Source organism: Poecilia mexicana, unplaced genomic scaffold (assembly GCF_051168715.1).
Source record: "Poecilia mexicana isolate PSO_F unplaced genomic scaffold, ASM5116871v1 scaffold_10, whole genome shotgun sequence".
In the NCBI taxonomy this organism is placed as follows: Eukaryota; Metazoa; Chordata; class Actinopteri; order Cyprinodontiformes; family Poeciliidae; genus Poecilia; species Poecilia mexicana.
In genome coordinates, this window is record NW_028263379.1 from 13,338,308 (window position 1) to 13,360,758 (window position 22,451).

The 22,451-nt window shown below is 38.4% G+C and overlaps 1 protein-coding gene across 6 annotated transcripts in view; it reads right to left on the reverse strand.

Moving 5' to 3' along the window:
- diaph2 (diaphanous-related formin 2) overlaps nucleotides 1-22,451 on the reverse strand; it is a 440,846-nt gene that overhangs the window by 288,190 nt on the left and 130,205 nt on the right. For all 6 annotated transcript variants that reach the window (XM_088009428.1, XM_088009427.1, XM_088009429.1 and 3 more), the window contains 7 exons: nucleotides 18,539-18,613; nucleotides 18,367-18,436; nucleotides 17,164-17,300; nucleotides 11,579-11,687; nucleotides 7,159-7,269; nucleotides 5,376-5,488; nucleotides 1,580-1,696 (listed from right to left, as the gene is read on the reverse strand). In XM_088009428.1, coding sequence (XP_087865554.1) covers nucleotides 1,580-1,696; nucleotides 5,376-5,488; nucleotides 7,159-7,269; nucleotides 11,579-11,687; nucleotides 17,164-17,300; nucleotides 18,367-18,436; nucleotides 18,539-18,613 — 732 coding nt within the window. The remainder of the gene's footprint in view (nucleotides 1-1,579; nucleotides 1,697-5,375; nucleotides 5,489-7,158; nucleotides 7,270-11,578; nucleotides 11,688-17,163; nucleotides 17,301-18,366; nucleotides 18,437-18,538; nucleotides 18,614-22,451) is intronic.

Below are 22,451 nucleotides of genomic sequence, written 5' to 3' on the forward strand. Positions count from 1 at the left end.
CCCGGACAGTGCAAACAAATAAGAACCACCAACTGTTAAACGACTGCTTTCTCCTGTGCAACACAGCCAACACTCATCCAATTAAGGGTGTTGGCTGGAGTTCTTCAAACTTGCAGAATTTAACATACAGATATCAGTGATGTAGCACGTCTGTCCTAGATAATGATTCGAGCTGCAGCAGGTGGAAATCTGGAGGAAGTGACTGAAAAAAGGACAAAATACAAACAATATTTTGGTTTGTAACTTTCAGGCTACCATTGAGTAAAGTTAACGGAAAAACGGTACAGAGGAAGAGAAAGTATCATCTGAGGGTTTACAGTTAAAACCCATGAAGGAGTGTGAGAGACACCTGGCGGGAAAAAGGAGAGGCAGAAGCAAGTGATGTGGATTAGCAGTGCTTGGCAACACCTGATGTCATCCAGGACATGTTCCTGTATGATATTGTCTCTGCTGCACAGAAATTGAGTAGTTAGCATATCGTGACAGTCGGGTCATATGGCGACAGTCTTCAGTCAGAGGCCGACACAGACTATTCGTCACGACTCCGAAGAAACTTGGATGGTATGAACATTTAATTTCATTTTGGGAGAACCAGAGCAATTTTGAACTTGAAAAACAAAGAAAAAGCTGTGAAAAAGTATGCGAATAATTTGGTTGACACAATGCTGCCTTGTGTAAATAAGCAACTATCGTTACAGTTCAGAATAAGATTTATTAAAGAAGTTCTATTTCTATTTCTTCTATAAGACATAGGATTACCAGATAAGCCTTTTCTCACAGAGATCATCTTGTACTTCATTCTCAACATTTTCCGTTTGTTATAAAACGGATAAAAATCAACCTTTTTACCAGGCCAAACTTCATAAGTTTGGTAAGTTGTGTAAATACAACAAATTAGGTGTTCCATTTTAAAGTTTTCAGATTTCAACTGGAGGTTTCTCAGCCACAAAGCTCTCATATTCTAATGTCAATAAAAAAAACAAAAAAAAAAAACTGTTTATTTGATCTTTTGTAGATTTATGTTATAAACAAACAGCACAGTGCAGCCTCCTTTACTGAACATTTTGCTGCAACATCTAAAACATAAAATACAGAAAACGGCAGTGTTATCAGACTGCACGCTAATAATAGTTAGCAGTGCCGCTGTCCTGCAACCTTGAGACACATCTCTGCCCCAGCACACCCGAATCTAATCAATGGGTAATGACAAGGCATTTACAAAAATTGCTGACATGCCGAAGAGGCGATTCAGCCTTTTGATTCAGGTGTTTAGGAGCAGAGAGGCATCAGAACGTTGCAGACCACTGATTAGGCCGATGTCCGGGCCTGCTGTGATTGACAATGCAGCTAATAGCTCAAAATTTCCTTTACGTTTTTGAAATGGCAGATGTAAGCCCAGAGAGGACATTTTATGGACATCCGGGCGTCCGTTAAGGAAAAGTGCCTGCGTGAGAGTGAAATGAGAACGATGGGTTTGTGGGTATTGTATCTGCAGTCATACAGGCAGAGTGAGAGCTCGCCTCACCAGGTCATCAGTCAATACAAGGCCAGCAGTGTGTAAAAGCCAAACAGAACTTACCTGATGTAATAGTCATTCCTGATAAGCAATAGGTGCTGAAGGATTGACAGAAAGTAGGTCTCCGAGGCGGTGTCTTTCACCATATTTGACAGGAGATGGTACACTTCATTCATATCAGTGAGGGAGCAAGGTTAAGGGAAAAACAACTTTTTTTTTTCTTAAATCAGATAGCTATAAAAGCATCCATTCTGACAAACTTATTCAACTCCGGTGAACACTTAAAGGTTATTACAGTTTGTTTTCATTAGAAGCGTTTATGTTTTTTTATTTTTTTATTTTTTTGTAGATTGCAGCTCAGCTTCTCTGACAGGCATCATCGCACAAAAGTCAACAGAGATATAATTTCTCTTTTCCGCTGTCTCTCAGGGGAGCTGTGACAGAGTAAACTGCTAAGTTGAGAAGGGGGGACTGGCATTGAAGAAGGCTCCCACAGGTTCACCTGTCACTCCAGACCTTTCAAGACATACAAAACTAATTACATGAAAAAGTCGCACAATGCTTCACTTTTCTACACCAACTAAATCTCGAGGATCTGATCTTTTGCAGGGTAGATGCATATGTGAGGCTAAACCTTTATATTGAAACTGGCACGCACGCAGAAGAAAAAATGTCAGGCGATTAAATTTGCAAAAGCTATTGATTGTGTGTCTTAGCTTTGCTTTGCTTTTAAAGGAGAATCCAGTGACGGCTTGACATCTGAAGCAGCCAGTAAATCTAACGGGCCTTTTAATGCTTTCAGTTTAAGCCTAATGAACATTACATCCTGATTGAAAGCATTTGTTTTGATCTTTCACTGCTACTCATACAGCTGTATTGTATAAAGTGGAGAGAACATTTAGAAGAAAGGCTACCTTCAAAGGTTTACATTTCCCCAGATATCAACAGCAAGAAAATTGAAACCTGAGCACAATTAGGTGTTCAGGGTTGAACCAAATGATAAAAAAACAAAACAAAAAATAAATAAATAAATCTACTTAACTTATGTCTAAAAGGTGGATTCAAGTCAGCAAGCAGACAAATTTTGATTTGCAATAATTTCATAAAAAGAGAGGTGGATTATCCAACCAGAATTATGCCAGGTCCTAATCATCTTGCTAAGTGACATTTTCTGTTACTAGGGTTGGGCAGGTTTTATTATCAATGATCAAGCTTCGTTCATATAAATGAATCAAAGCCTCAAATAATGACGACAGTCATGCTCATGATGGGTGTATGTACACTTCTGAGTGAAGACGATTAAAATCTAAACGCAAATCGTAGCTCTTCACAATCTGCATTAAAACATTTAAACCCACAGTGTCATCAACCGCCACAGAAAACAGCCGCCGGAGAAACGTGTTCGTGATCTATGGGTTGCTCCGCTTGCCAGATCCCTCACTGCGTTTGGAAAAGATCAATGCTTTTAAATGCTGTTTCACCGCTCTCCAAATCAATGTTAACAGTGTCTGTAATTAAAATGCTTTAAATATATATTTTTTTTCTTCTTTTAGAAACAGAGGGGGGAATTAAAGCTCTTCTGAAGTATCGTTTCTCTCCTCTGCACTACCTGGGAGAATTACCAGCCCTGGGAGATTCAATTATAACCTCAACAGAGCAGCATTTCAGAAGACGGGGGGGTGGGGAGGGAAGGAGCTCACCCTGGGAGAGAGCCGAGGTTCGTTCATCTATCACTAACCTTCGGACGTAACCCTGCTGTAAAACGCTGAGCTCCTCCATGCCCCCCCTCATCCACGCAATCGAAGCTCTTTTCTCCTCACTCTCAGTTTCTCTCTCCGTCTCTTTACGCTCTCTCTCCAAATAATGAATAAACATGAGTGGCAGTCAAGTGTGATGTAGGCCAGTCAGTGGTGGGGTCAATCAATCACCATTCCACAGTTCATTAATATTTATTAGAGCCTGGAGTCATCTCCTCAGCACCTGGACCCAGAGCTGGACAGAGGAGACGAGTCTCTTCAGGTTAATATTTATGAAACCGCTGGGAGAAACAAGACACATGTGCAGAGCTCAGGTGGTAGAGGTTCTGCTGGTGTGTGTGTGTGTGTGTGTGTGTGTGTGTGTGTGTGTGGGTGTGTGTGTGTGTGCGTGTGTGTGCGTGTGTGCTCCATGCAGACAAAAGGACAAAGGGTAACCTGGGTTTTCCAATCAGGGCCATACCTCACAGATCGATACCACATTGTCCTTGGAAACAAACATTAGGCCTTCTCATTTGTGAACCTGCTCAAGCACATCATTAATCCAGCTGCACCTCCCCACCTCCACCCGCCCATCTCCATGCACACATTCACAACTCCTCCTCCCCTCGCAAGTGTCACACCAAACTGTCACTCACGGTGGCACTTTTACGCCCTTACAAGAGCAGTGGAAGAAAATGGTAGCAGGAACGAACATCTACATAATGTCAGAGTCTGGTTCGTCTGCTCACAATGTCAGCTATTCATACATGGCCTGGGAGAAGATTTCTGAATTATTAAAGAGCTCTTCTCTCGGATGCCAGGAGAAGTTTGCCACTCAGGACTAAATTTGTGCTCCTCTTATTACTTACACGCCAGGATTTCAGAGCCAAAAGGTGGAGAAACGAGTAGTGCGTCTACAGGTGCATCTCAGAGAATTAGAATATAGTTGACAGGTTTTTTTTTTTTTGTATCATTATTATTTCAGGATTTTAATTCAAAAAGTGAAACGTGAGGCATATATTTTAAGACATTGTGATGGTTATGACTTTCATCTAATGAAAAATCTCAAATTTAGCTTGTCAGAAATGAGAAAAGACCAAGGAAAACATTGTGTTCTGGTCTGTATACCCAGAGTCCATTTTCCAAGTAAACTAATGGAAAGTGTAGTGGAAGGAAAAATATGGTAGAAGCAGCAATAAAAATGTCAGCTTCTTGAAACATAATGAAAATGCTTGGTTAAGGGTTCTTTTGCATGAATTGTTGAAGCTGTGAGCCTGAGGGACTGTTGAAGTGATAATGGAGCCCAGGTTACTTTAATATTCCCATTCAGCTTGTCGGCTTTAAGTGTCTAATCTTTCACTTGAAAATACGGCATAGAAATACTAAAAAGGTTAGAGTCAGCACAGTGATATCATGGTCATTAAACTGGATTATCGGTACTTTTGGCATTGTGGGCAAGGTGTAACGTCTTTCTAGTATGTATTTTAGCACACTGTTTCCTTCCACTAAACTTTCTGTCGATATGCTTTAATACAGCACTTCCTTTTTTGAACTGAATCATGGCCGTAACATAAGAGTTGTGCATTAAAAGACCCTTTAATTAATACTAATTTATTTCAATTGCTCTGAAAACTGAACTGTTACTAAATGTAAGCCAGTAATCAAAGCCAGTAAACCACTGATGTCTCATGAATCCATCATGCAGTATGAGTTTCCCTTTTTGAATTGAATTATTGAAATAAATTACCTTGTTAAGATGCTAGAAATATTAAATTCATACTTTGTTTCTTGTGTTTCATGAATGTCTTTCACAATTAAAGGCTAACAAAAAAAGACAAAAAACAAACTAAAGAGAAGAGGGAAAGGACTGAAGGAGAAGAGCAAATAAAGGAGCAAAGAGGTCAAAGGTTAAGATGACTAGGTTATTTACCGAGTATACCTGTCTGGGGATAGAGCGGCATATTGTGCTTTGACTCATCTAATCCTCCTCTAATGAACAGAGCCATGGGGAGGATTTAGTCTGCAAAGCTGGACCAAAACCAACGAAACACACCGGCACACGGCTAGTTCTGCAGGAATATACATCAATCCTCCATGTGGCAACGCAAAAGACCAAAGGATATTCCATCTCAGCACGGATGTCGTCCAGGCGATGGGAGAGTTCGATGGCGTCTTCATCTTTGTTCTCGTTGAACACCTTCAGCTGAATGTCCAGCTCCTCTGTCTTTTTTATCTCCTGGAAATTAGTGGAAGTGTTAAGAGTCAAAAGTGTTTTTTAGACAGTGTAATATAAAACGCACGGCTAATGTAGCTATTACATTATCTTCCAACCAAAATGCCTTGCAAAAGTATTTACACCTCCCTAAAAGTCTTCACATTCTGTCACGTTGCAACTGAAAACCACAAAGGCGCATTTTGGGATATCGTCTTTTGGTGATGGCAGCATCATACTGTGGGAAAGCCTTTGAATGGTGCCAAATACAGAAATCCTAAACATAGCCGAGTGGTTAAGATGAAAGCATAATAATGTTTGAATGGCCCAGTCAAAGTCCAGACCTAAATCATATGCAATCAATATATGTATACAGATTATTTTCATCAAATCAGACCAAAATTGAGCTAATTTGCACAAATCTGCAGCTGTTTTTCATTGAAAACTGGCTCTACAAATCATTTGATACAAATATTGCAATCCTCCGGTCTTGTCGTGTTTTATCACAAAACTTCCAATTAAATATGCTGAAGTTTGTGGATATAGCGTGACAGAATGTGAAAAACTTTTGCAATAGCAGTCTTGGAATAAAAAAAAAAAAAAGAAAACTAAGATGGCATCGACCCTCTCGCCAACAGCTCCAGACAGAACCAATTCCTGCACACCTGTACCAGCCACAAGGGGACACAGAGTTGCTCTTTACCACTTCCCTATGAATCATCAGCAGTGGGGTTTATGCGCCGAGACACAGCCAAATGTAACCCAATTTCTGTAGGTATCAATCACCTTGCACATTGTTGGGGTGCACCATCTGTCTCCAGCAACCAACACTGGTTTGCAGGGAGATGCACAATGACACACAAAAGTAAAGGAGGGAGAAGGAGAAGGGAGGCAAACACAGGCGGCCAAGGACCATCAGAACAAAACAAATTGCGCTTTCTTTTTCGGCGGGCTTCACCGTTTCTTGGCCAACAGACACACACCTTCCTGAGCATAACTCATAATTAGATGAAGGAGTGTCACGCTGAATGTGGGCAATAAAAGTGGCAAATGTGGGATTCATAAACGACTGTACGCAGAGGCTCTTTCATATCAGGGGGCAGAAATGGAGATAATTAAAGTAATGACCGTAAAAATCAACAGGAGCAGCTGGGATGACTTATTAACAACTGGCTCCGTGACACGTTCACCCCACTTGCAACAAATGAGAGTTTGAGCGATGAGCCGGAGCTCGCTCGCCTTCGGCTCGTGTGAAGCCGTGTACGGTGAGGTTGCCGATAATGACGGCGCGGTGCAGAGGTGCGAGCTCCGCACCGCGCTCTCTGCAAGCCCTTGCTACCATTAATCACACCAATTGTTTTGAAGCTTTCCTGTGCAGTCACTCCCACTTTTTTCTTCCCAAAAATCATTAAAGAAAAATAATTAAATCTAGTTTAATTACATTTAACATTCAAAATGCACATCAGTGAGTAGATTTCGCCAAAAGGCAAAAGCAGGAAAAAGACTTGCTTCATCGAAGCAAAGTAATAAATAATTGGTTTGATGAGGTAAAGTTTAGCCGAACTGACTTAAACTTCTTCATTGATCTCGTTTGGCAGATGAAGAATACGCTGAATATTTAGGTCACTTCATGCCTCTTCAATAAAGTCAGGACTGATCTAAGTCTGACTGCCAGTTGTTCTCCGTCGACTCACAGGAAGGATCTTCTTTAAGCCGCATCTGAGGAACTCGTTGCGTAGATGTATCCGGAAGTCCAGGTCGTCAGGCGAAGTGACCAGGGCGTTGATCAGCTGCATACAGGCGACCTGGAGAAAGTAAAAATAATAAAACAATAAACATATGAGCAAAACAGAACCTGAAAGTTTGGCTTTCCAGGCTGAATTGCAGATTTTTACGTTTTTTTTTTTTCCTTCTCTTTTTAGAGACTAAACCGGATGAAAGAGAAAAGCCACTGAATATTCTTTGACAGAGGTAGTAGTTTTAAATTAAACTGTAAAAAACAAATCACAAGAATATCCCTATGTGCATCACATCACTTGTGACCTTTATGTGATCTATATTAAATATTAAGAAAGTGAATGCTGTTGTCAGATGTGCTGATAAACAGGAAACGGGAGCAAAGAATGATTTTATGAGCATCTGATCCCAGATCAAAATTGGAATTGGTCCATCTCAGATCTCTTTCCAATTGACTGGTGCATGTCTAAATATATCAAGCATAAAAAGTAAGAACACTTGATGTTTAGTCAGTTATTACTTGGCAGCAAATCCCCATACTGTAGGAAAGCCTGTTTGTTTCTCTTTGAATAGTAATTATTTGTAAGAATAATGCATTTGCAGGCTGAGCAGCAAAGTTAAACGTGTGACTTGTTAAATCTTCTCTGCCAACACCCAACGGATTAATCTACTATTGACTACAGTTTTGTGTCATTTATTATATGGGATTAATGGAGTTTGAAGAAACAATGTATATTTGGCCATTTAACTTTAATTCCTTCATTTAAAAAACAAAAAAAACAAAAAAACAACAACAGAGCCTTCAGTAGAACAACATAACATCGCGAGACTAGGAATGACCTCGTTGGCTGCACACTTCTATGTGATAGGCAGCATTTCTCACAATTTAGGCAGCTGTAGTGGGCACACTTCTACTAATCTGCTAGGGTTCTAATAAAAGAGCTGATTTTTTTTTTTTTTTTAAGTTTATTCAACTATTTTATGAACAGTTAAATAAACTTCAAAATTTGCGGTAAAGTTTTGGTTAACTTCATGTAGTTAGCTGCTTATATTCGTGTTCTTATTTTGAAGTGGGCGAAGACTTTTCCTCAGCAGGTCTGTTTCCTCTTCTCACATTCTACAAATGAGTTATACAGAAAATTACAACACATAAACAAAAAGGGGTGGCAACTAAACAAATGCATGCAGAAATTCACAAACATGAATTGGTTCTTGTCTGTAATCTTCATATTCTTCAGCTACGAAGGTGATACGGCTTAATGGTGCATTTTGCTAGTCAGTACTTGCTTCACTATTGCTCTTCAGAGCCTTGACTGCAGCACTGAGGACAAAAGTAAAGAAAGAATCAGGTAAAATGAGGAACACAGTCCAGTTCTGTGAGGCTATTGACTAGACGTGCATTATTAATGGATTTATTGGAAGAAGAAAGAGTGAAAAAAAGAGTTTGTGTGCATGGTGGGAGGGTGGATGGATGAGCGTGGGTTAGGAGGAGGAAATAGCAGATGAAATATAATGAGAAGTAAGGTGTTTCTAGGGAGCAAGCCACAGATGAGGCACTTTTCCTTTGACAGACAATCGATAAAAGGCTGAAGGATTCCCATGGACAAAATCGGAAATGCTGGCTTCTTAAACCTTGACCCTACACTCAATGTTGTTATGTGTTATTAATAAGAGTCACAGCTGAGCTGATTCTTTGGGGCTGTCATGTCCGTTTTTTGGACTTAAAACCTTGTATTCTGCTGCTGCTTCCTCTCACTGTCAGTTTGAGCATCTCTGGGCCAAAATATGTCTTAGTGTGAAGAACTGGATGAGGAAAACAAGAATAACTGATGAAGCTATAGAAAGAATATACTCGGATATGGTCAAGCTTTTCATGGAAAAATTAAAGACTTCTCCAGATTGAACTTTCTAAAGTTCACAGTCCTTTGAGTTAGACTTAAAATACGAATGTCATAACACATTATACATTTATGGGAAACATTTCTACAGCAGACAGGCTTTAAATTTGTAATCTGCAAAAAGAAGAAAGTTAAGGCTAGGATGGAGGGAGGAAGAAAATTACTGGTTGCAAAACATCTCCAAACAATAGGGAAGAGAAAGAAGTCTGGAAATACAAATGCTTTCCATTCTCCTATTTGATTTTTCTATACAAAAATACTGTTGGACACCTTTTCCATATTACATAGAAATAGAACAATAGAGTAGAAAGACTTTTTTATTTAAACATCTAAATTTCTAGGATAGTCTATATGTTGCTTTGCTTCTTTCACTTGATGCAAATTTTGTTTTTTAACCTTTAAATTGAATTTGCCGCATTTTTTGTAGATTTCCCTACTTAGAACCACCACCAAAAAAACTTCCCTGCTGTTTCAGCACATCTCAAAAGTTATCAGTTAAAATGTTAGGTGAAAAAAATTACACTTTCAGATCATTTTAAAACCGTTGCCGGCTTTCATGTGACACTTGCCCTCTATAATTTGACCTGAAAAGCTAAACAACAGTATAAAAACGTAAAGGTGAAATAAATTGGTAACCCTTGAACAAACTCTTTGCTGAACCACCTTTCAGTGTTGTTTGAGTTAAATCCATCACTATATTTGGATCTGGGTATATTTGCCTATTGTACTCTACAGAAATTATCTTTGTCATAAATATGTATATATAAATATTTATATAGGAAAGCATTTTGATCCTTTGTTGCCTCTCTGTAAATTAACAGTTTAGTTAAAGGATGTAAATCTCAGCAACAAGGCAGCTTAAAGTGGTTTATATGATAAAAACATAACACACTGAATACATCTAAAAAGAAACAATACATTAGAGTAGCAGGATAAAGGAAAGTAGTGGAAAGTCACAATCCAGACTAAAACTAATCTATTTTCCAGTTATTAATCAAAGGGAGCTCTAAGCAATGGGATGTTTGAAATGAATTGTTTTCTGGATGTTTGTTCCAGATTAGATGGGAATTGAATGCTGCTTCTTCATGTTTGGTTCTGGTTCTTTATGTGTCTCTGAAGGTTCTGGTCTGAGTGCATCACATCACTAGAATCAGCCGGATCAACCCGGATCACTAGTTTCACTCACGTAACCTAGTGTTTATTTATTTTTATCAAAATCTGGGGAATTTTCAGTTTATTTGTTCATGATGTTACATTAAAAGTGACATAAAAATTTTAAGTCCTTGATTAGAAATCATAATTGTAATTAAACTACTAATAGCTGGAAAATGTAAGAAATTTGAAACGGGGAGTTCCCTTCCTGCTCAGCTGTAGCCTGAACTACACTAAAACACATTTTAATCACATTAGCCAAGTCTAGCTGTGCAGAACATCACGGCCTTTGGATTTAAAGTCTATTAATTTCCCCAAAACCCCTGTATCAGCAAAGCATTTTAATTTACTCCACAATTAGCAGAGCTTCATTTCATTAATGGCAAAAATTAAAGGAAAAACAACAGGCTACTAATAAAAGAATATCTTGTTTCTCCTCCGCCGCCCGCCTCATCAATTTCTTTCATGACTTTTTTTTCATGACTTCTCATGCCCTGCAGCTAATCTAATTCCTTAAGTAATTCCTTGCTCTGGACTCTTAAGGACAAAAAAAAAAAAAGAGCTTTGAGTGGTGTTGTTGTTGCTGTTAGATAGTTGTTTTCCTGTTTCTAAAGAACACTGGTGAAAATGAGGAGAGGTGCGCTGCTCTGCTGGCCTCTCACAGAGTCCTCCGAGATTCAACTTGACAGCAACATAGAAAAAAGCAAGAGGAAGTATTTGTGGGATGTGAGAAAAAAAAAAAAAAAAAGATGAGCAGAAACAGCGAGAGGAAGGGGAAATATGACAAAAAAAGACAAACTCAATATCTTTCTTTAACTTCATCTTTTTTATGGGTTTGCTAAAAGAGAGGAGCCATTCAGTGGAGGTGCTCAATGAGGCAGGTGTTTTCTTTTAACAAAGAAGTGGCAATGGAGCATTGAGTTGATTATAATAGCCCCCTGATCATATCTTGTCATGTCCTAGGGGGAGCTTGATGTGGACGAGTCGACATGAAGACAGAAGCAATGAAAGATGTGGTAATACAGCCGAGGTGGAGGTATAAATGGACCAAACACAGCACAGAGTGGCAAAACTGTCAATTTGAGTCATGTCTGCTCCCATTAGGATCTTGAAGAAATGACACGTTCTGTACACTGGGCCCGCTCTGCGTCCACCGTGCATAACATAAACCAGGAGTTTTCCTACAATACTTCTTTTAATCTCAGTTTTGGGTTTCCAATCAATTATTTTCCACTGCATCACATCACAGCAGAGCAGTGTTGAGGTATTTGGATCATCGCGCTGCTTGTTGTTTTTGTTTGTGCTGTGTGCGTGCCTAATTACTCACCTGCAGCTGCTGGGCCTCGTGGTTCTCCAGTCCCTCCACAATTGGAGCAAATCTCTCTTTATTGTTCCTCTCTGCAGCAATCGTCATGGCAGCCAGAATCTTATCCAGGCTGGGGAAAAAGCAGGCAAACAAACACTTTTAAAACCTCCAACGACAGGACATTTCTTCACAATTTAAAGCTCAAACAAAACCCGTCTCTTCTCGTGTGTTGGTCAGTGCAGCTGATTGTTTTTTTCACTCATGTTAAATCCCATTTGGACTCGATCTCGCTGTTGTTAAGGGAAGCTTGAACAAAACGATAGGCTTTTGCTGCAAATGCGGCCTATTAAAGCGTTTGTAATAAATGTATTTGGTAATGTGAAAGCAAAGCTATTGAAAGGTCCAAGTAAATTTGTGTTCAAAAGGGCTCAAGGCAGCTCATTTTAGATTACTTAATCATTTAAGACTAAACTGAGAACATGTTCGTTGTCACAAACACACACACTAAACCAGAAGTAAACTAATGTCCTTTCAGCAATTCTCTGAATGTTCAGATAAAATTCACATCCATATTAGGTAAATAATGAGCCAGAAAAATTGGCATAAATGGTTTTGAGAAACATCTTCCCCTTGGTTTTCCAGAAAAGAAAACTGAGGTGATGCACCAGGTTCCTACAAAAGTATTCATACCCTTTGAACTTTGCACATTTTGTGCTGTTACAAATTTCACTGATTTGAAGCAGATTCAATGAGAAACAACGATCTGCAGTACTTGATGCCATGCAGAGGAGGTCATTTGGTCATGTGAATCAGGAATGCTGGAATAGAGACATGTCTAATACGTGCAGGGAAGTGGGAACCACTGGGTTAGCTAATCGAATGATATTATTTCTTGAAGATGTTTTGCCTTTGATCTAAACTGTCAGATCGCTGTCTGTCTGTCTTCAAACAAATTTTCCTTGTTCTTGAGATGTAAATACACTACAGACCTTGACAGGATAATTTTACTCTTATACTCTTATAATGTACAAGAATATTATGCATGGAAAAAAAACACTTGGGTTTAGTTTCTCAGATACCGAATCCCCATATGGAATGACGACGTTCGTCTTCTTTCCTCCTTCGGTGGACAGAATTGAGTTTTCTTGAAATTCTGGATGCCTCAACATAGGTCCAGTCAGAGGTACCCACAGGGTTGAAGTGATTTCTTAGTTTGTGTTCCTTGTCATCAATAATTCAAAGGATTAATCTGACAGAAAGGTGTTTCTCCAAAGATTTGTCTCGGGGTGCTAAATACAAACCTACAGGAGTTGAAAAATGTTACTGCTCCCCAAAAGAAAAGAGCATTTTGTCTTTCAGCCAAAATGTACAACACAATACGTTCAAATTCCAGGTTGTAACATGCTAAAATGTGACAAAGTTCAAAAGGTATGAAGACTTTTGCAATGCACATCTTTAATCAAACATACCAGACACAGTTGCTGTTGCATCCTCCACTACCTTTGAGATTAGCAGACATCATGTCTGACCAATAGGACCGCATGTGCAGAGTAAGGCTTACATGGAGATAAATGGAAGAACCCTGTGATAGACATTACAAAGTCACTGAAAACATGACGAGCTGCATACTGAGCAGCTTTAAAGCCAGTTCAGACGTAGCTACAAAACAGGCGAGATAGATCTGCTTAACTTGTCGTGTTCTCTTTTGATGCTGTCAGCCAAAAACGGTGCCTAACATGAGTCAGATTCTCAGCACCGGTTGGCAGAGAAGTTTCGGAGAAGAAGGAAAAAAAAAAAGAAAAAAGACGACACCTCAGCTCCTTCGGCTGTCACTTCCACAAGATCCGGACATTTTATAGCACGGATATCACCGTGGCAAAGATCTTGTTGTTCAACCTATTTTTAAATTATCTGAGTGACTGGTGTGAGTGAATAAAGTATCATGAGACACAGAGAGGTACATACCACCACTATAAGATTAGAAGAGCAGTGATGCATGTGTGTTTATACCCCACCTATGTGGTGACTGAACTGAACACAACTAATTTACTCATTAACTGCATCAGCGCACTCATTAATGACTCGAGCGCATCTACCTGCGAAAGTTGTTGTAAGTTGAACACAAGTTCACTTGAGTTGTGATCTGTAATATGTCAACATTTTGCTCACTTCAGCAGATAACTTCTTTATCTTGGTTGGCCTGAGAAACCTTGATTTTGTGTTGTTAAACTCCTACAGACTGAAATTCAGAGGAACTGTCCATTATGTAGCAATGTTCATTCTTGTACAATTCTTTATTATTATTTCCTTTAAGAGACATTCTTAGCGTGACTGCAACATTTGGGGATAAAGTCACTGAAACATGACCTGATGCTAGTTAGGAGAGGAGACTGACACAAAGCTCTGGCACCTTAGCTTTGAATTAGCTAGGCAATCTTAGCCATTTTTATTCAGGTTTGTAAGAACATTAAAATATCTGTAGTTGGATCTAAAAGACAAAAGTTTGAGACCGCCTCTTTAATAAACCTGAACCTTTAATGAACCTTTAATAAATATGAAGTTAACACTCAAGTCTCAATTGATAGATTGTAAATTGATCTCACTGTACACAACATCAATATTGCAAAGTATATTAGTTAATTATGCAAGTACTCCTCATTCAGGCTTTCTATGCGCGTAATAGATTTAGTGATTCTAGAGCTGCAGAAAATGTTATTAACTGCATTGCCAAGCAGCAAAGTTGTTTCAAAGCCAAATCAACACACGTTGGTTTGGCTTTGAAACAACAACAACAACAACAACATCATTAAGTTTTTGTTCCCAGAGGAACAAAAACTTTGAAGAAGTTTAGGACTTTTCAGTCATTTTGTTTTAGAATTAAAACAGAAAAATAAATAAAGAATTTGGAGAAATAAAACGGTTTTGCTGAGCACAGGGAAAGGTTGGGAATTAAATAGATGTACATAAGTTGGCAAAGGCCAAACTGAAAATGCTGAACATGGAACAGCAACATGATCTACTTTGTCTTAAACTATATTTCATAAAAATATGATGAATAAAAGAGAATTGGATCATTTTGGGGATTGTTAATTTAGTCCACAATGTTTAGGTGATGAACTATGGTTAAGGCTTATGTTGCATGAACCAAACGTAGAACTAGGTTCTTGTTCAGGGTGAACTTGTGCAGCTCCGATGTCACAGAACAGAAAGGTTCAGACATAATGGGAGGAAAAACAGTTATAATAGCAACAACACTGCAATTAAGATTCTGTCACTTTCACTGTTACCATCAGACCTGAATCTAACCAGTCAAGATTCTGTCCCATATTTTTGCCCTGAACAATGTAAACAAAAGAAACATGTTTAGTGATGTTAAATTCAGAGATTTATGTCTAAATAACCTTAATTTGTTGATTTTAAGACTGAGGAAACTGTAAATAAATTCCCAATAGGTTGACCAATTAACTAAAAATCAAGCAAATTGTGTTTTATTTTAGATCACAAACTCAGAAAATAATTGCTACGTGCGACACTAAAATGTCCTTCACTGTCCTAAGCCAAAGTTTGAAAGCTTTACATATTGTAGGAGAAGTTCATGAAATTTAATTTTTGAAACCAGCAACTGTGAAGACAAAGTTAAACTCTCTGGAATTAAAAAAAAAAAAAAAAAAAAAAAAAAAAAAACTAATTTATTCTCTGCAACATGAAACCTGTTCTGGAAATTGTTTAGTCAGCATGAAAATGACGAGCTCAGAGCTCCATTTCAGATGGTCAGAAATGTAGGACGCATTTGCTAAACTCAGCTGTTTTCTTAACGGAAAATGTGGGTTTGTTTACTTCCTTGACTACATAAAGACTTGACTTTGAGCTGTTGTTATTCTAGTCCGGCCCAGTGGGAAACAACAAACGCTCGCAAAACTCCAATTTAAAGGCTGTCAAGCAAGTCGTGTCCACAGTAAACGGACAATGCTGCACCAAACAGTGTGGTTTTTACACTGGGGTTATCTGTAGATATATGATGATTCACAGTGGATAAACACAGCATGGATATTAACAGTGGTGTGTAATCTCTCTAAAACATATAAATAAACTTAGAGGAAAAGAACAGCGACAGCAGTATTTTCCACCCTTTCTGTTCAATATTAGAGGTGTAAGCAGAGTAAAGATGCACAATGACTTCCTATTTTTGTCCTCAGCACAGATTCCAAACAGTTTGGCTCAGCTTACACACCAGCTAAGATTTACTGAGAAATGATATGGCAACACAAGCAATTAAAGGGCTGTACCACTAAAATATATCCTGCTGTTTAGACAAAGTGCATCCCTTACTGTCAGACTACAACAGAAAGCACTAAACCACACACACGTATTGATTTGACCAGCCTGGAATTAGTTCTTTAACAATTAATATAGATTTACTTTTAAAAGGATGCATACTCAAAGCTTATTCGTTCTTTAAGAAAGGAAAAAGAAAGGCTTTGAAGAATGCCCATCAGCAGAGCGGTGGTGAACACACATGATTTTGCAGGTAGACAAATGGAGCGTAATAACCTAAAACACACAACCGAACAGCACGAATCCTCGCTCCTGCACGAAAACACAAATAGTCGCTTTATATTAGTAATATATTAATTTAAAAGAGGCACATTTTAGCAACGCTTTTACAGGTTCTGAGCAATACCCACATAGTTTAAAGCCTGTTTTTATCATTTCCTTCTAAAGTTTGATGGGGGGTTTTGTTTCTTTCCACACCTGAAAATAATGATGACAGTCTCTCATTAACCATAAAACTGACTATTTTATGCAGCAGGTATTATTCAACTTTATTAGAAAATTTGTTTAAGATGTGTCATGTAGGTTTTGCAGCTCAAGACCAAAGCAAGACGAGCTCTGGCTTGTAGATGTTGATCATCCCTGGTATAGAGTTTCTCATACATTTTGGAATAAAGATGCTAAAATGATAGGAAAAAAAGGACACCTTATGCAGAGCATTGTAGTGGAAACCACAAGTATATGCACTCACAAAAAATGAACAAAAGATTCTTGAGAAACTTATGTAACTAGTGCTCATTACTAAATAAACTAATACAATTTTCTAATAAAGTAGTGAAGCCTTTGAGAAGTTGGGGTCTCATCAGGCAGAATTTAAAAAAAAAAAAGTGGAGCAACTGATTAAATAGGCTTTTAAATTCAGAAATGCTACCTTGGGCCACACACCATACACTATAAAAAATAAAAAAAAATCAGAAGGGCATTTTTTGTGCTGATGAAAAAGGGTCAAGCACCACCTAGTATCTGTCTGTGAACTTCCCTGGAGTAAGGATATCTTCTAGCGAAGTCTCTCTAGATCATTCAAACTTATTAGACCCTGCATCAATGTACTTTTTAGTGCCTTTTTTTCCCTCTACACTGTAGATCGTACAAGTCAGATTTTATTAACATCCTTTTATTAATGGAACTCTGCAGACCTACAAATAAAACCAATGCTTCTGACCTTTAAAACTGCGACAATCTCATTATCTGACAAGACTCTCTGTGGAGAAGAGAGTGGCTGGCTTCTGCCAGATTACTGAAAGAACTGATCAGATTCAGCACAATCAACTTACATGTTTTCTTCACCAATAATGCAGATAGCGGAGAGAATTTTGACGATCTCCGTCATCATGCTGGTCTGTTTGGGGTCGATTGCTCTTGCCAACAGCAACAAGCTCCGCTCGTCTCCCAGGATCCTTTGCAGTCCATACTGTAAAACACAGAAGAGATGAGCCAAGATAGAGAGCAGCTCCATTGGGTGTAAGTTAATGAGAGCATTTACATTCATGGAGAACTTTCACTTTGAGTAAAATATAAATTACACAAAAAGCTGTAATGTATGAAGTCATACTTAGACTTAATCTTCTTTTAAAGAGGTACACTTTAAGGCTGTGGGAGAAAACGGCAAGGATGATAAATTGATTTAATTCAGGACAGGACTGCAGGGACGAATACTTATAGTCTCCTGCACCTTTTAGTCTCAGCACAATTGGAGGACTGGGTTCCGATGACCATGTGTGGGGGATTAGCTCCACAAGCAGCAATATCAATAGTGCATCTAACCTTGAAATGTGGGCCACTTCAAGAAAGGAGGAAGACTTTCCCAAAAAGGGGATAATTAAAAGTTCAGAAACTTTAAATGGTGAAATTAGCTCCACTTTACTGCTTCATTATCCCCAGCCGGTAAACAACAAGATGCAAATAAGGTTGGAAACCTTACCACCTGTGCTAATTTTACACATTTACCGAAGTTGCACAAACGTTTCTCCAGATTCAGCTTTGCAGAGCTCCATGTCCGCTGCATTCACCTCAAAATATGAAATGCTAAAGTCCACTGCAAACTAATGGTATATATTTTTTACAATAGGCGGACTTAAAATACGTAGTCAAATGAACAGGAAAGACAGAAAGACAAACAGAAAGAAAGACAAGAAGAGAAGGATGCAAGGATATAGTGAAGAAATGAAGGAAGGAAGGAATTCAAAGGAAACAGAGGACACAAAGGAAAGAAAGAAAGAAAGAAAGAACAAAAGAAAGAGAAACAAAGAAAGAAAGAAAGAAACAAAGAACGAAAGAAAAAGAAAGAAAGAGAAACAAAGGAACAAAGAAAGAAAGAGAAACAAAGGAACAAAGAAAGAAAGAGAAACAAAGGAACAAAGAAAGAAAGAGAAACAAAGGAACAAAGAAAGAAAGAGAAACAAAGAAACAAAGAAAGAAAGAAAGAAAGAATGAATGAAAGAATAAGTTAAGGGTATCTAATGTTAAGTCATACAAACCTTGTTGTTCATGAAAGCCTTTAAGCACTGGATTAGCTTATGCTGGATGCGTTTATCAATTTGCTCTTGCCTACAAAAAAAAAAAAAGTAAAAAATTAGTAAGTTTTGATATGGCATCCTAGTTAGGGTCTGGTTAGGGACACAGAGGTTAGAAGGTGGACTGTGAACTTACTGCTTCTTGTCCAGAAGCTTCTCCAGATTTTCCAGAAGAAGGCCGAGACCTTCATGGCCAAAGTTGTTGACCCAACTAGAATAACAAAAAGAGAAAAGAGAAAAACATCAGACTAAATCAGTATTCAATCTTAATAGGTTCCCTGTTGAAGTTCACTTCATAAAGGTGGCTCCTTGGGTAAGATGCAGGTAGAACATTATAGCAATTTTCTAAAACCCACTTTAACCTTCAGAGGAGATCCAAAATAATCAGAGCTTCAAGTCTACATTGGAAGATGTATTTTGGATTATTATACCACTGAATTGTTGAAATTGTAAACAAGAGCTGTTTTTTTCTATATAAAATAATCTGTTTGCTTTATAAAATGTGGAATTATGAAAACAGAAAAGACGGAACAAAGAAAGAAAAATCAAGCATTGTTCATCAAGACTCAGATCTCAGAAGCTTACTGAAAGCAGTAAGTTGCATGTTGGGAGAAAACTTCATAAAAAATATTTGCTCTCAAGGCTTTTCATCTTATCTAGAAATCAGATTTAGACTTTTGAAAATCAAGTTAGAGAACCCTTGGACTACACTCTGCTTTTCCCCAGCTTTAACCTGGAACAATAACACATATAGTCAACCATGCCCTCTGCTTGACACTGAATATATTCTGCATCAGTCTGACGTTAAACTGCAACCATTTACACACAAATGAGCATCCATCCATCCTAACCAATGTTCTCGGCGCTAAGCAGTTTGCACCGAGGCCCGACGTGAGCAACTATTATACTGTGCCAAAAGATTAAGCAATGCAAGTAAGATAACACTGTAATCGATAATGGATCGAGAGAGATAATTGCCTATGAACTGCAGCGTATCAGGAGACGGCAAATGATCCAGTGCAGATGAGCCTGTTTGTCTAAGCCGGGAGCAGAGTCGAGAGGCGGCGTTGAGGAACAGAGTGGTCGCAGCCAGATTACGCCATTAGCTTCACTTGTTTTCGGGCCCTTAACTGTCAGTGACGCAAAATGCATGAAGCAATTTTCCAGCATTAACGGGGCATAAGTCAATGATTTATCCCGCCTTTTTGACAATGATTTGAAATAATAATGGTTTGAGTATTAAAGCCGTGTGTATTGACTCAGCGAGTCGTAAGAGGCCCTCAATTAGAGATGAGATGCATTTGCCTGAGGAAGCAAACAAATTCGAGGTGAGGTATTTCTTTAATCTGTTACTAAATAAGAACCAACCAGACTCCTTGTGCCACATTTCTCAGATTTGTCTTATAAGCAAGCGGAGTCAATTCATAAGCTGCTATCAAATTGTATCAGCTGATATCAAATTGTAATGAGATGTGCGTTCTTAAACGTAAAACAGTACAACATTCAGAAATCCCCTTATCAAAAGCATTTGACCCAGAGTTTTCTAATCTGATTGTTCCATTCAAGCGTGTGCTGTGCAAAATCTAACAATTTTCAGGAGAAATACTGACATGTAAAGCAGCCGGATGTGTTTGGGATACAAAAGTAAGACACCATTATTGAGAGCCTTTTAGACTGAGCGACAAATTCAACTGCATTGCAGCAAAAGCATGGTGGCAACTATGTGTTTTTGGGTGAAAAACAGAATGATCAGAGATTGTCCACTCAATTTTTCCCCTCCACCATAAGTCTTACTACAAGTTGCAACATAATATAGTTCCCCTCAAGGTTCTTAATGCACTAAATGTTTTGGGCCCTCTCTCCATCCCAGACAGCCCATCATTCTCTGTCCCCTCCTGCATGACTTCGGGTCATTTGCGGCCTGCCTTCTGCATTCCCCAAAAGTTTACAAAGAAGAAATAGCTATAAAAATACTAGATGGTGCACATATAGAGCTTGTCCTGAAGCTGTGAAAGAAAAACATACCTCATTAAAGAAACTGTCCAAATCCACAATAAATCTCTACAAACACCAATAACTAGAATCTACATTTACAAAAAGATCCTGTTTACTGTCACATCAGAAGCTTCAGATTACCTTTGATCAATTTTTATTGTCCAGAACATCGAAGTAATGAACATTACTGCGTGACCCATAACCACTGAAAGAGATCAAATCCTTTCAGACCCAGATGTAATGTGACGGTGTACTCAATGATTACATTAACTTTGAGGAGGACGTATTCATATAATATTTATGGCTGTAATCCTCTGGTTAAGAACCACTGAAATGCATTACTTTCAATCATGTATAATCTCCAGGGAACATGAAAAATAAATATGTTCAAGAGAAGCAATTTTCTTTCAATTTTATTTTAGGTCATTTCTGCTCACTTAACTTGATTGCATTGTTATCCTTACTGGGATATGCACAAACAAGATATGCTTACGTCAAATGTCCATTATATTACAGATTTCTCAGAACATTTTCTGTTAATTTACAATATTGTAAAGCAGAGATGTGCTGCTATTCTATCTGAACTTATTTGTTCGCCTTGAGTGCTATCCATTATTCAGTCTGGACATCGCAAAGTTCATCACTGATATGACCTGCAAAGTGAGAACAAGTCGAAAATGTGCAAAGAAAATATTAGTACATGGCTCCACGGGGACCGAATCAGACTCTGTCCAACCTCATGTTTTGACTGATCACTTCTGTTGTGTTTTGGAAAGCTCGTCTCAGGATTGATTTCAGCATATAAACCACTTTTATCATTTTATGAGGGCTCAGTGAGCAGCTTTGTTCCTGAAAGCTTCGGAGCACGCACAATGTGCTTCATATTGCATTACAGAGCAGGCTATATAACTGTCCCTCGGTGGGTTTCAGGACCCGTTTGGTGCTACAAAATTTCTGTGCTATGCAACAAATGGATCTCAACTAAACAGCTTGAAACAAAGCTACACCGGTGTTAGCTTAGTGATTCTGTCAAACCTCAGTGTGGAGGAGGACCCATGAGTGGACTTTCTGACAGGAGGCAAGGAGGCGAAGAATAAAGTAAACTTCTTTTTATCAACAAAAACAAATCACTGCAGGGCAGGACGATAAATATTCAGCCAACACTGCAAACTTAAACAAAAAGGGGCAAGCAGAGCAGATGTAGGATCACACTGACAAGGTGGGATTGCAAAGCAAATTGGGTTTCGGGCAGCACAATCACTAAGGGGGAGATAATGAATAACAGAGATCAGGTGAGGCGCAATAAGCAAAGGCCAGGTGTGTGACAAGAGCAAGTCTACAACAAAACAGGCTTTCTAAATAAAACTCAAAGAACCAGAACAAAGAACCCAGAATCTGGGCCCAAACAGACGAGAAGAGAAATCCAAAATAAATCAACACAGAAAAAAATAAGATAAGGGATAACTAAACTCCAAAGTCATGGTTAGTACGCTTGATTATTATCATTGAACAACTGATTGTTTAAAACAGCCCTGATTAATAATATAACTCCTACTTGTTATCTTGTAGAAAAGCTCCAAACAGAAAGGTGTGTACATTTATATTACAATCCAGAGTCTGAAATTAGATTGTTGGGGTGAAAAGCGGTAAAAGACGTGATAAATGCAACGTCTACATACATAACATGAACTGTTAGAATCGAAAGAGCATTTTAAGTTGCTATGAAAAACTCTTAAGGATGATGTTAAAGACTTTGGCTGGAGGTTGAAATACCTTTTAAAAAAAATCTAACCAAGACCTTTCTACTTAGACATAATGATCATCAAATGCTACTGATTTATAAATGGCAATTTGCCCAAGACATCCCAAAGGGAAACACAGAAATAATCACACCACTGCTAATTCTTATTTGATGCCCTAATAAGGCAAAATATTAAATTTAGTATTAGTGCCCTATTTCCTGTTGATTAAACACAAAATAGCAATATATCCCCAAGTTAGGGACCACAGCCGCATGTAAATAGTTAAATTGGCAAATACTTAGGCTCTCTCTA